Source organism: Pteropus alecto, unplaced genomic scaffold (assembly GCF_000325575.1).
Source record: "Pteropus alecto unplaced genomic scaffold, ASM32557v1 scaffold134, whole genome shotgun sequence".
Lineage (NCBI taxonomy): Eukaryota > Metazoa > Chordata > Mammalia > Chiroptera > Pteropodidae > Pteropus > Pteropus alecto.
In genome coordinates this window covers 4,270,149-4,281,921 of record NW_006436283.1, presented here as the reverse complement: position 1 = coordinate 4,281,921, position 11,773 = coordinate 4,270,149, and the positions used below count along the sequence as shown (strand labels likewise).

The following is an 11,773-nucleotide window of genomic DNA, read 5'->3' as shown; positions in this document are numbered from 1 at the left end:
TGCCGAGTGGCACTGAGATCACAACAGATGAGGGCCGGAGCAGCTGGTGACGAAGCTCTCACACCCCGAGGACACGACCAGGTGGCAGAGCCTGGGGCACCTCGAAGCCGGGAGGCCTGCACCCCTCCGTGAATGCCAGGCAGAGCTCTCTGGGCATGCTCAGTGCTGGGACTCGGCCCACAGCAGTCACTGGAAAACAGTGGCCAGGAGCTGGTGAGGCGGGAGAGAACCTCCTGCGAGAACAGTGCCTGGGACGGAAGGAAGGCGTGGAGACCCCGAGGGAGCCCGGCCCCACGCACTGAAGGTACCCGAACTCCGAGCGCCAAACACCGAAGCAATGGGGAAAAACCCGAGAGCTGAGAGGGGTTAACGGAAGCCACCCTGCAGAGAGCAGAGGGAGGGCGGTGGGAAAGGGCACGTGCTCTTGGCATGGGGGGAGAAAACAACAGTTAGTGTCACAAGCGATATTGATGGAAACCAAACCGAACGCCCCAGCCTCCGGGGTCGGCCGCCTCTGTGCGAATGAGACACCTCAGGGCAGAAAGGTGGGGAAGTAACAGCCTTTCAAATAAAATAAGCGAGTATCAAAACGTACTGTGGGGAAGGGAGGTGCCCGGGGACATAACTCTGGTCCCTCTTCCCTGGGGACTCCCGGTGCGCAGTCCCCAGAATCTCTAAGCAGTGAAGCTGCTTAGGTCCTGACGCGCCCCACTAGAGGAGGCAAGGTCGGAGGGGCTCACTTTTTGTTTGCACCACACCACAAGTAGTTACTGATAACCAAGTTCAAGGCCCCGGCACAGCATCTGTCTCCCTGTGTCAGTGAGTGGTCCCGCGGGTGAGCGCATCAGATTCCTGCCCCACACCCGCCCAGGAGCAGATGGGCCGCCAGGCATTCGGGAGCCCAGCCAGCCCACTGCCATGGAAGTGGGTCGCGGCTGCTGATCCGGCAGCCGCCAAACTCATCAGGGGCCCGATTACCAGGGACGATGCTGAGGTTGGTGTTTCACTACCGACCCACCAAGGCCTCCCCGCTCCTCTCCCCAGAGCCAGGACCTGATGTCCCCAGGCCCGATTCCCTAGTTGCTGACATCAGTCCTCAGCTCGCTGGCTCCTGACAAATCTTGAAACCCCACAGAAACCACAGGGGCCTTCCCAGCTGGTTCTCCCCCTGGGTCTACAAGCCAAGGACACATCAGGTCCACTGTGAACCCCGAGATCAGATCCCTCCCCGCCCCGGAAGGCCCCTTCCCTGCATGGCCAGCGAGCACATCGGGTCCTGGGGCGTCCAGGGGCCCAGAGAAGAGACAGAAGAAGCGAGTGCAGAGCGGCCCAGGCCCAGAAAGCCTCCTGGAGACAGCCCTGCCCAACACACAAAGGCACAAGACGGCTGACCGCATGCAGGCAGCTGTGGCCGAGCAGGCTGGCTTAGTAGAGTCGCTGTTGGCAGCAGGTTTTCTGGTTCTGGATGGGCGGTCAGGGTGGGAGAAAGCAGTGTGCTTCCTTCCAGGGACACTCAGCTTCCCTAACGCCCTCCCCACTGGCCGCCTGAGGGCAGCCTCTGCTCTCCATTTCTCCAAACCCCAAACGAGGAGGAGCGTGCCCTCAGACACCGTGCCCTCTGAGGGGCATGGGCAAACAGGGACTGGACAGATGAAGGGTGTAAGCTCTACACAAAGCCTGTTGTCTCACGGGCCACACCGGGGGCACGTGCCTGCAGCGGCCCCTCACCCCAGAATGTCTCAGCCTCAAATTGAGCCAAGCGAAAACATCTCTTGGCAGCCAGAGACAGCCAGTCTTGCCAAGCTGCAGCTGTTTACCTGGAGCACAGGCTACGGGGGACACGATGATGGGGAGAGGGACAGTGAGCTGCTCACTCAGGACAGCAGCAACCCTCGGCCCAGGCCTCTGCCCCCTCAACAGCCCTCCCTCGACTTTCCCACTACAAGGCACTACCTTCGCCAGACTAACTTCTTCAGAGAGGAGGGGCTGGGATGTTTGCTCCTTTCTGGATTGACTGTGGAATTGTACACCCTCCCCCATCCACTTCTCAGCCACGGGCGCCTCAAGCCAGCCCGGCTTCCTGGAGGGTGAGGCCTACAGGGCCTGCACCGCTGCATCGCCGTCGTGGCTGCAGCAGTGTGCTCGGCCTCCTGACAGACCCGCGAAGGGCAGGCAGTGGGGCCCAGCACTGGCTCTGCCCTGGCGCCCCGTCACCCTGCCTCTCCCCATCTGTGCCTCTGCTCCCCACTTCAAAGACGTCTATGTAACCCCCAGAGTCTGCTGAGTTGAAGAGCCTCATGTGATAGGGACATGCTGGGTGGGCAGACACTTGCTTCCTGTCCCGTGTAGCTACAGTGGGGGGTGACTGTGAGGACAAGCTCTAGAGGGGCACGCAGCTAACCCCAAGGTGGCTGAAAGCAATCCAGGTCCCATGTGACCTTCTGGCCTTCCGGCTGATGCTTAATGGGCTGGGGTGGGGACTCACCTGGCCGCTTGACGGGCTTCTTAGTGGGTGTATCCTTTCTCTTATTGGGGACAGCAGGGGAGTAGGGGACCCCGGAGGAAGAACTGCTCTTCCGGAAATGCTCCTTCAGACCTCGGATGGAGCGGTCCAGCTGGCTGGAGCGAATCTGGTAGTAGACGTTCATGAAATCTGAGGAGAGACAGGGTGACAGAGCTGTGGCAGCCGAGGTCCCTGCCTGTCTTGCCACGAGAAGTCCCCTCTAGAGCAGCTCTGCCAGGCAGCAGAGCCCACTATTCCTACTTGCTAGCCCCTCCCAGCGTCTGCTCTGGCTCACAGCCACCCACGGGGCCTTGTCCCCAGTCAGGCGAAGTCTTGAAAGGGAAAATATCCACCAGTTAAGTTTTGAAGGTAAGGGGTTTTTTTGATAAAAAATATAAAGCTAATATCCAAATGCAACTTGGTGTCAAAGGACATGGGCAATTTATAGGAAGTAAAGAGACAACGAACGTCGGTGACTGAAAACACGCACCATATCCTCAGCCTCACAAAGTGCAAACTGAAAAAAAAATAAGAGGCCTTCCTTATCAAACAGCTACGATAGACAGAATTAACGATGAACAAATAGCCACGGGACAGTCGACAGGGCCATCAACTGGCCCCAACTTGGAGAGCGACTCTAGAAGGCAGGAAAGTTACAGACCTGTTTGGACAAATCTCCCTGATAACTGCACCTTTGAGAAAAAACCCTGAAGAACTCCCTAAAATACAATTCACACAAGTATGCTCAGTGCAGCATTATTTATCAGTTCTGAAAAACTGGAAAATCCAAAAACGCAAGTGAGGGAGGAAAAAAAATACGGATACTGTGATACATTCCAGCGGTTCCCAACAAATGTATGGCAAGGAACCTCAACATAGAGAATGGACCAAAGCACAGAGGCTCTGGCTGAAGGGCACTGAGGGGTCTGCAGGCTGTCCACGGGCCCCCCACTTACCCCAGTGGAGCCCCTGAAAATCTGCTGAGTCCCAGGTTCCCCCAGCTCAGCTCATGAGCCATATGTGCTTGTGTGGCCAATATGCAGTGGCCCTGAGGCCTGTCACCACACAGTCCTCGAGGAAAGGGGGATAACTGTAATGCACACTGACAACCTGGTGTGTGTACACACTAAGAAAGAGTATGGAGGACCAAAAGCTTCAAATGGGACATTCACTGGAATTTTCATTTTCTAAAATTTTTGTTTTACTCAAGATTTTTTTGTTTTTTTTAATCCTAGGACTGGCTAAAGAAATGATGGTACCACCACACCATGGAATATTACGCACCTGTTTCACACATGCTCGCATATGCTCGCATATGCTCGCATATGCTCTCAGTTGCAGAAGGATTTTTTGGAAGGGTATAAATAAACCTAAACAGCACTCGTCTTTGGTTATAATATTGTAGGCATTCGGGAAATGAGGGGATGGACTTTTGCTTTTCACCTGAGGCTTCTGTACTATTTGAAACTTTTATAATTAATCCAAAAACAAAAGAAGAAGTTATATAAAGAAAAGCTAGGATCTGGCTAGATTCACAAGTTGGTACACAAACTGTAGATTTATTGCTATGCTGTTTCCTATTCAACTTCTTTTGAAAAAAGGAAACAAACCCAGGTGAATTAAAGAAATAAAAGGACCCCCCCAATGCCCGCCGGCCCACACCCACCTTGGTTGTGGCCATATTCCACCAGCCAGCGGGAGATGCGGATCACGTCCAGGAGCACGCCCTCGGGCAGGTGCTCCAGAGGCACCTCCTCCTGGACCTCCAGCTCGTCCTCGCCGCTGATCAGATCCAGGATGAGCACAGGGGAGACGACCTTGCTGTGCCTGGTCATCAGGCTGCGGAACTCGGACTCCAGAGATTCCTTCCCCCGCTCAAACAGCAGCTTCTGAGGGGACAACGGGAGGAAGGCAGGCAGGGGGGTCCACGACTGCTTCAGCATTCAGCTAGCTCTTGCCTCCCACCCCCTCCTCTGCCTTCACTTCCTTTAATCCAGGGAAGGAGGGCCAGGAAGCCTTTTTTTGTTATTTCTTTACCTCATGGTCTCTCGAACTGTATGTTCACAGGTGAAACCTGGGGTTTTACGCCAAGTGGATGCTCCGTAAATATTGGCTGGTTATTTTCTCACTGCACTATTAATTTGTTTTCTTGTGAGAAAAGGGTTTGCAAAAGAAAAAAATAAATTGGACTATGTCATGTTAAAAACTTTTCCGCTGCAAGTGATACCATCAAAAAAGTGAAAAGACAAGCCACAGAATGAGAGAAAATATTTGCAAAGAGTATATCTGATAAGGAACAGGTACCCAGAACACATAAGAGAACGGAAAACACAAAAAATGTGTTCACGAGGGTTTGCGGCAGCATTTTTTATAATAGCCAGAAAGTGGAGTGTCCGTCAAGGGATGAATGGATAAAAAGAATGTAGCATAGTCCCACAATGCAGTATTTTTTGCCAATGCAAAGGAGTGGAGCGCTGACACGTGCTCCAACGCGGATGAGCCTTGCAAATGGTATGCTAAGTGAGGGAAGCCAGACAAAAAGTCACATATCGTATGATTCCACTTATACGAGAAATCTGGACAAGGCACATCCGTAGAGAACGGAAAATGGATTGGCGATGATGGAGGCCGGGTGAACAGGGGAGGGGAGGGGAGGGGTGAGGAGAAGCGTGACTCCAACATGTTCAGAATTCTTTTTCGAGGGATGGATCAGTGTTCTAAACTTGATTCTGGTGAATTTTATACTTTAAGTGGGTGAATTTTATTGTGTGTGAATTATATCTCATTAAGGATGTTAAAAAAGAGAGAGAAAGGAGTTGGGGTGTTTCTGCTTTAAAAAAAAAGTCCTCAGGGTCAACCTATAGTTCCTTATCTTTTGTGTTTTCCTCCACCCACCCCCCACCCCAACTCCCACATCCAAGTTCTAGCACAGAGGTCTTTGCTCTGTGATCCCAACTTGGTAGTGACTCTCAAAAACGAAGTTCTCCAGGCCCCTGACATCCCAGTCTGACAACAAGCTCCCCACCCATGGGCTGCAGTGTACTGGTCATACTGGTATGCCAAAGTATCGATCCCCTGAGTCCTCCAGGCAGCCAGGTGTGGCTGTGGGCTGCCAGAGACACGCAAATATCCTCATTTCTGACAGAGACACATGGGAGAAAAGCTGGGAAGTGATGCTTCCAGAAAAAGCCCTGCTGGCCCCTTACCACTTTGTTGAGCTCTGGGCTGTCTGGGCTATTGTCCTGGAAGTACTCCACAGCCTTCTGAATCTTGGCCATGCTTCCCAGGTATTCTTCCAGCCTACCTGTGGGACTGGGAAGGGGAAGAGCCATATCAGCCTGGGTGGATGGGAGATGAAGCGAAGGATCAAGGGCATGGTATTTGAAAGGGAAAAGAAGAGAATTAACACAGGGGACTCCAGGCTCAACTATATTCAACCCCTTCCTCCCAAGCCCTAGGGCCACTTGTCCAGGGAGCATTAGAAATGTGACCCTCTGGCCCTAGCTCACCCCTCTTTGATGATCTTCTCAGTGTCAGTGGCCACATGGTAGTAACTGATGACGTGGTCCAGGCAGGACAGAGTTTTTTCAACATTCTCCTGCAGCCGCTGCAGGTTCTCTGTCTGCTTGTGCACGGGGATGATGGAGTTCTCCAGCTTCATGAGGCGGCTCTCAAAGGATGACAGGATAGACACCTGCAGGGAACAGCTCCATACTCTCAGACTGCTTCTACCAACTCATGGCATTTGCTACTTTTTCTCTGGTTTTCTAGACAATAAGCTCTATGAGGGAAGGGACAGGGTCTATCTGTTCACCACTGTATCTTCAGCACCTACCGTGTGCCCGGCACATAGAGGGTGGTCCAAATAAATTGGATAAAGTTTGATCTGAAGGCAAGCCAAGCATCAAATTAACTTCTCCTACGGCAATCACCCCAGGATGGCGTCCCTTCCACCCTTTGAAGCCAAATCTCAATTTCTGTTCTCTCTGAGGCTTTCCTAGACTGACCAGGAAGTAGTTTCATTTAGAGTAGCCTCAAATACATTGCAGGTACCTTCAAAACCCTCTCTCTCCAAAGGCGAATCTCATTAAATTACTAAATACCTACCTAACTTTGTATTTACTCAATGTGTACTTTTCCAGCCCATTCTATAAATAAGGAAGGAAACTCGTATTTGTTGAGCACCTACTGTATACCAGGTATTGTGGAAGATTCCCATGCATTAGCTTCTACGACCTCACAACCACATTAGGAGGTTGGCATTGTCTGTCTGATCAGATGAGTTAACTGAGGCTCAGAGTAACCTGTCAGGAGCTACACACAAATACGTAGAGGGTGAAGACAAGATCCCAGATGTCTGACTTCAGAGCTGTTAAGTGCCTAAAGCTCTCTAGGGGTGATGGCTGAGTCTTCGCTGTCCTCGGTAATCTTGGAAGTGCTAACCCTGCCCTCCCACGAACACCTGAATTGAGGATTCACGCGACCAGTATCCAGCCCACCAAAGTCAGTGTCACTACACGTTTGCAGAAGGAGAGAAGGAAGAATGGAGAGCTGGGACGGAAAGCCGCAAGTCCAGGCCAGCGGGGGCTGCCGCAGGCTCAGTGAAGGGGCGGAAAGGAGAAGGGAGCTCGGTAAGAGACATGCCACACTGTTGCTAGAGAAACCCACACGTTGCCATCACTTCCCATGTCAGAACCCGGGCCTTATGGACCCGAGCCGCAGGTCGCAGGGCCCTCCTGCAAGGTCTGGCGGCCTGTCAGCCCTTCCCGGCTGAGGGTTACTCACCATGTTCTTGGTGAGCTGGTCGCTCTTCTCCAGGCTGTCTCGGATGAAGGACAGTGTCTCCTCCTCCTGCGGGAGTGGAGGGGAGGACATGATCAGAAGCTGGAGGCTAAGGGAGATCGCCGTCGCGGCCTGGCGGCCTCGCCCCCAACCCCATCACCTCGCAGGGAATGCTCCCTCCCGCCCCGGGCCCAAGTCTCGGCCCCTTTCCGCTCCTCCTCCCCCGCGTCCCCAGCCCCAGTCCCACCTGCTTCAGCTTGTCCTCTATCTCTCGCCGCCGGGCGGACGCCTCCTGCGGAGGGATCATCCCTGCGATTCTGGGCTCACACTTCCAGTGTTTTGTCTCAGGGAGCGTGCCCTTTCGGCTTCCGTCCCTGCCACACCCACTTCCGCCCTTGGCCCCGCCCCGAAGCGGGCTGGCAGTGCCATGTTGGGAGTGGCAGGCGGAAGTGTTCCCGCGCGGAGTCCCGTGACAGGCCGAGGCAGGTAGCCATCTTGGGTGTGGCCGGGAAGCGTGGCCGAGGCGGACGAGCCCCAAGAGTTTCATTCAGTACTTAACCTCTCTGAACAGCACCCAGCCCATAGTAGCTGCTCAAGAAAACTATTGATAACATCTTGTTCTATAGGTCTTAGGACGGGAATCCTCTATGATTGTGAACAAATGCACCAAACTTTGTACGATATCATTGCATTTTTGTAAGTAAACTGTATATGTATGTGCTTTTTCTGTATTTTCTCAAATTTACTTCACTACTAAGTATAATTTGGTAGCCAGCTGCCATGTACTGAGAGCCTTCTGTTTCCCCATCTCTGTTACAAACACCATCCTTGCTGGTTATCTTGTCTAATCCTCAGGATAAACTTTGGGCACAGCTGTTGTCTCTCTTCTGCAGGATGAGGAAGTTCAGGCTTAGAGAGGTCAGCTGCACAAAGTCAACACAGCTGGCTGGGAGAGGGCTCTCCTCTAACACCCCCCTCCCCAAGCTGGGTAGCTCAGGCGTTTTGTTTGTTGCTATGCAAAGCTGCCAATTTGGTTTTCGAGAAAATCCATTGTGAAAAGCAGGTTATATTTCATATCTAGGAAAAGCAGACAGATGAGTTTAAATTATTCCCAGCCCAATGTCAGGCATGTGTTGACAAGCAGACACGGACTCAGTGAAAGCTCTAGTTCCCCTACTATACTCAGCATGAGCTGCTTTAGCAAAAGGAGCAAGCGGTGTTTCGGTTGTAGCCTCAGAAGAAGCCTTGATCTTCCTTCGCAAACTTGTGCACAACACAAAGGTGCCAATCGTAGCCAAGCCCCCCACTGCAGGCTCAGAGTTTCACTTTCCAGAAGGAGCGAGAGAGGAAAAGCTCCCCCCTCTCGCCCCAACAACGTGTTCTTTGGTTTGGTAACTTCCTACTTCCAGACTTCGTGCTCTTTCTGAGAAATCATGTGTAACATTCCTCCAAATTAATATGTCCTGGCCCTGTAGCCATACGGAAAATGTGTACGCTATGACACAAACAAGCACAACGGTGTATGTTCCCTGGGATTATAGCCATTTAAAATACAATAGATGCGTTGCAAGAAAAAAAAACCTCAACAACAGAAAAACAAACTTCAGGGAAACAGCACAAAACACCCAAATGATAAGCAGTAGGGCACAAAGGCTCTTCAGTTTCTCTGGTTTCTAAAGACGGCGAGTTTAAATTACCTTTCTATTAAAACACTTCAAAGAAAACAAATTTTACTTCTTTCTGTAATGATCAAAAAATAGTCTTTTTTCCTCATTTAGAAATGACCAGCCATTAACAGTGACATCTGGCAGAATGATCAGGACGTTTTTTTATTTTTTTTCCCCTTGAAATCCTCTTAGATATAAAATGAGAGAAAGAACCAGAGTGTGCAAAGCCCAGGAGTGGGCGGCCTATCACGTGCTTTCCTCTAAGCAAGAGGGAGCAAAGGAAATTTAAGCATGTTTTCAGCCACCTCTGGGCTCAAATCTGCAGTTTGGTTTTAAAACGATTTCTTAAATTAAATGTAATCCTCTTCAAACTGTAAAGAAGGCATACGGTGATAAACCATAGGTGACTCCTCATCCTTGACCCCCAAGCCTCTCTGTCTCAGAAGTCACCGCAACGATGACTTTCCAGATGTGTTCATACGAATCCAAGCATATTATACACAGAATAAGCTCTTCTTAAAACATACACACGAATGCGAGCACATTAAACATACTTTGCTGTAGCCTGCATGTTCACTTAACACTGTATCTTGTTCATCTTTCAGTATTAGTATTAGATATACTCCATTCTCTGCATAGACTTTCATTTAATAGAAATATTGAAGTAGTCTTCTCATTAGTGGACACTTGGGTTGTTCCAGGTTTTTTGCTATTGGAAACTCTGCCCCGTATACACAGATGGCGTGTGCATGACCACTCTACACAGACATCTATACATTACAAAAATAAAAGGTATATACCTTTAAAATTTTTTTAGATATGTACAAATTGCCATCCAAAATGATTGAACTAACCTATACTTCCAACACCAAGGTATAAATGTGCCTATTCTGCACACCTTAACCCACACTATGTATGATCAAACTTTAACATTTTTGCTAATCTGATCTATGAAAAATGGAATTTCATGTTTAATTTTGAACTAAATGAAAAGGAAAGCAATTTACCGATGTTTGTGGGAGGCAGTGAAAACAGGGCTTAGAAAGAAATTTCTAGCATTGAATGCATACCTTAAAAAAAAAGATCTAAAGTGAATAATCTAAGCTCCCACCTTAGGAAACTAGAAAAAGAAGATTAAATCCAAAATAAGCAGAAGAAGTAATAAAAATTAGAGCAGAAATCAATAAAATTGAAGATAGATAGGAAATCAAGAGAGAAACATCAAGGAAATCAAAAGTTGGTTCTTTGAAAAGATCAACAAAATTGATAACCGCTAGTCAGGCTAATCAAGAAAAAAGAGAGAAGACACAAATTACTAATACCAGAAATGAAATAGAGGGCATCGTTACTGATCCCATGGACAATAAAAAGCTAATAAAGGACTATTACGAACAATGCTCTGCCCCCAAATTTGGTAACTTAGTTGAAACAGACCAATTTCTCAAAAGACCCTATCTACCAAAACTCACGCAAAGAGAAATAATCTGAAGAGGCCTATAGCTATTAAAGAAATCAAATCAGTTAATAAGCTTCCAAAACAGAAGGCACCACGCCCAGATGGGTTCATTGCTGAATTCTACCAAATATTTACGGAAGAAACGATACCAGTTCTCTACAATCTCATTGAGAAGACAGAGGCCAAGGGAATACTTCTAAACTCATTCTATAAGGTCAGCATTACCCTAATAGTAAAATCAGTGAAAGACATTACAAGAAAGAAAAACAACAGACCAGTATCTCTTATAAATACTGTTGCCAAAATACTCAAAATATTAGCAAATAAAATCTAATAATGTATAAAAAGAATCACAGCACCATGACTAAGCGGGATTTATTTCAGGTGTGCAAGGCTGGTTCAACTTAATGGTACAATTTAATTATATAGTCAATTTTTAAAAATTTCTTTCTTGGCCTTTTTTCCCCCCTCGAGAAACTTCCTAGTCTCATTTTGTTTATTTTTTTCAGGTGATCTTTAAAATCATTTTTACAACTGTAAATTGAATGTCCTCTGAGTAAACTGGTTTGAATTCATGTCCTCAAAGAGGCTGGGACATCACCAGGACATCACGCCCTCCTGAGGGATGGAGGCAAAGTGTGACCCTGGAAAGGAAGGGCTGGGGGGCTGGAGGGCTGGCTCAGAGTCCTCCTGTGAAGTGGCCAGCAGGGAGCAGGGCCCACTGCCAAAAGAAGGACCTCACAGGCAAGAGTCGGAGCCAAGGAGTGGCCAGGCCCAAACCGCCCCGCTGAGGGCAGATCAAAGGCAGGCAAGAGGCTCTGGTCTTCACAGCTGAGTGACAAAAGAGAAGAAAGCGATAGCTTCCAGGACAGACGGTGTCATGTGGGCAACAGGAGACCTGGGCCGGCCTCTCCAGGGCTGCCTCCCAGCTCGACGCAGGGAGTGTGCCCAGCAAATCTATGATGGACAAATAAATAATTATGTGATGACTGAATCCAGGAGGGCGAAGGAGGGGCAGGGGCATGGAGAGAGGACCGAAGGGGTGAGATAAACTCCTGGGCATCGAGGGGAAGGAGGTCGGATGTGCCGTTCAAAGCAACGTGAGCCTCTCCGCCCCGAGAACCGCAACATACTCGCAAGGGGCAGAAGCCCCACCCAGAGATGTGGCTGACAAGAATCTTTATTCCTTCCTGCCCCTCTGTGGACCACCCTCCAGCCTCCCACTCCAACTTATCACCTTACAGGCCCCAGGAGATGTCTGTGGAATAGGCTGGAGTCTGGCTTTGGACATGTGTTCCTGTGGGAATAAGTTCCAAGTTAGTGGTGGCTGACTCCTGTGGAAACCACAGCTGGTGCTAGGATGGC

General features: G+C 49.6%; 1 protein-coding gene across 6 annotated transcripts in view; it reads right to left on the bottom strand.

Annotated features, from left to right (window-relative positions):
- The window catches only part of EXOC7 (exocyst complex component 7), a 16,671-nt gene extending 8,980 nt beyond the window's left edge, over positions 1 to 7,691 (bottom strand). For all 6 annotated transcript variants that reach the window (XM_006912200.3, XM_025047170.1, XM_025047172.1 and 3 more), the window contains exons 1-6: positions 7,533 to 7,691; positions 7,289 to 7,354; positions 6,013 to 6,197; positions 5,710 to 5,815; positions 4,170 to 4,392; positions 2,486 to 2,653 (exon numbers count right to left, since the gene is read on the bottom strand). In XM_006912200.3, coding sequence (XP_006912262.1) covers positions 2,486 to 2,653; positions 4,170 to 4,392; positions 5,710 to 5,815; positions 6,013 to 6,197; positions 7,289 to 7,354; positions 7,533 to 7,592 — 808 coding nt within the window. In that variant the 5' untranslated portion in view covers positions 7,593 to 7,691. The remainder of the gene's footprint in view (positions 1 to 2,485; positions 2,654 to 4,169; positions 4,393 to 5,709; positions 5,816 to 6,012; positions 6,198 to 7,288; positions 7,355 to 7,532) is intronic.
- Between the last annotated feature and the right edge of the window lie 4,082 nt (positions 7,692 to 11,773).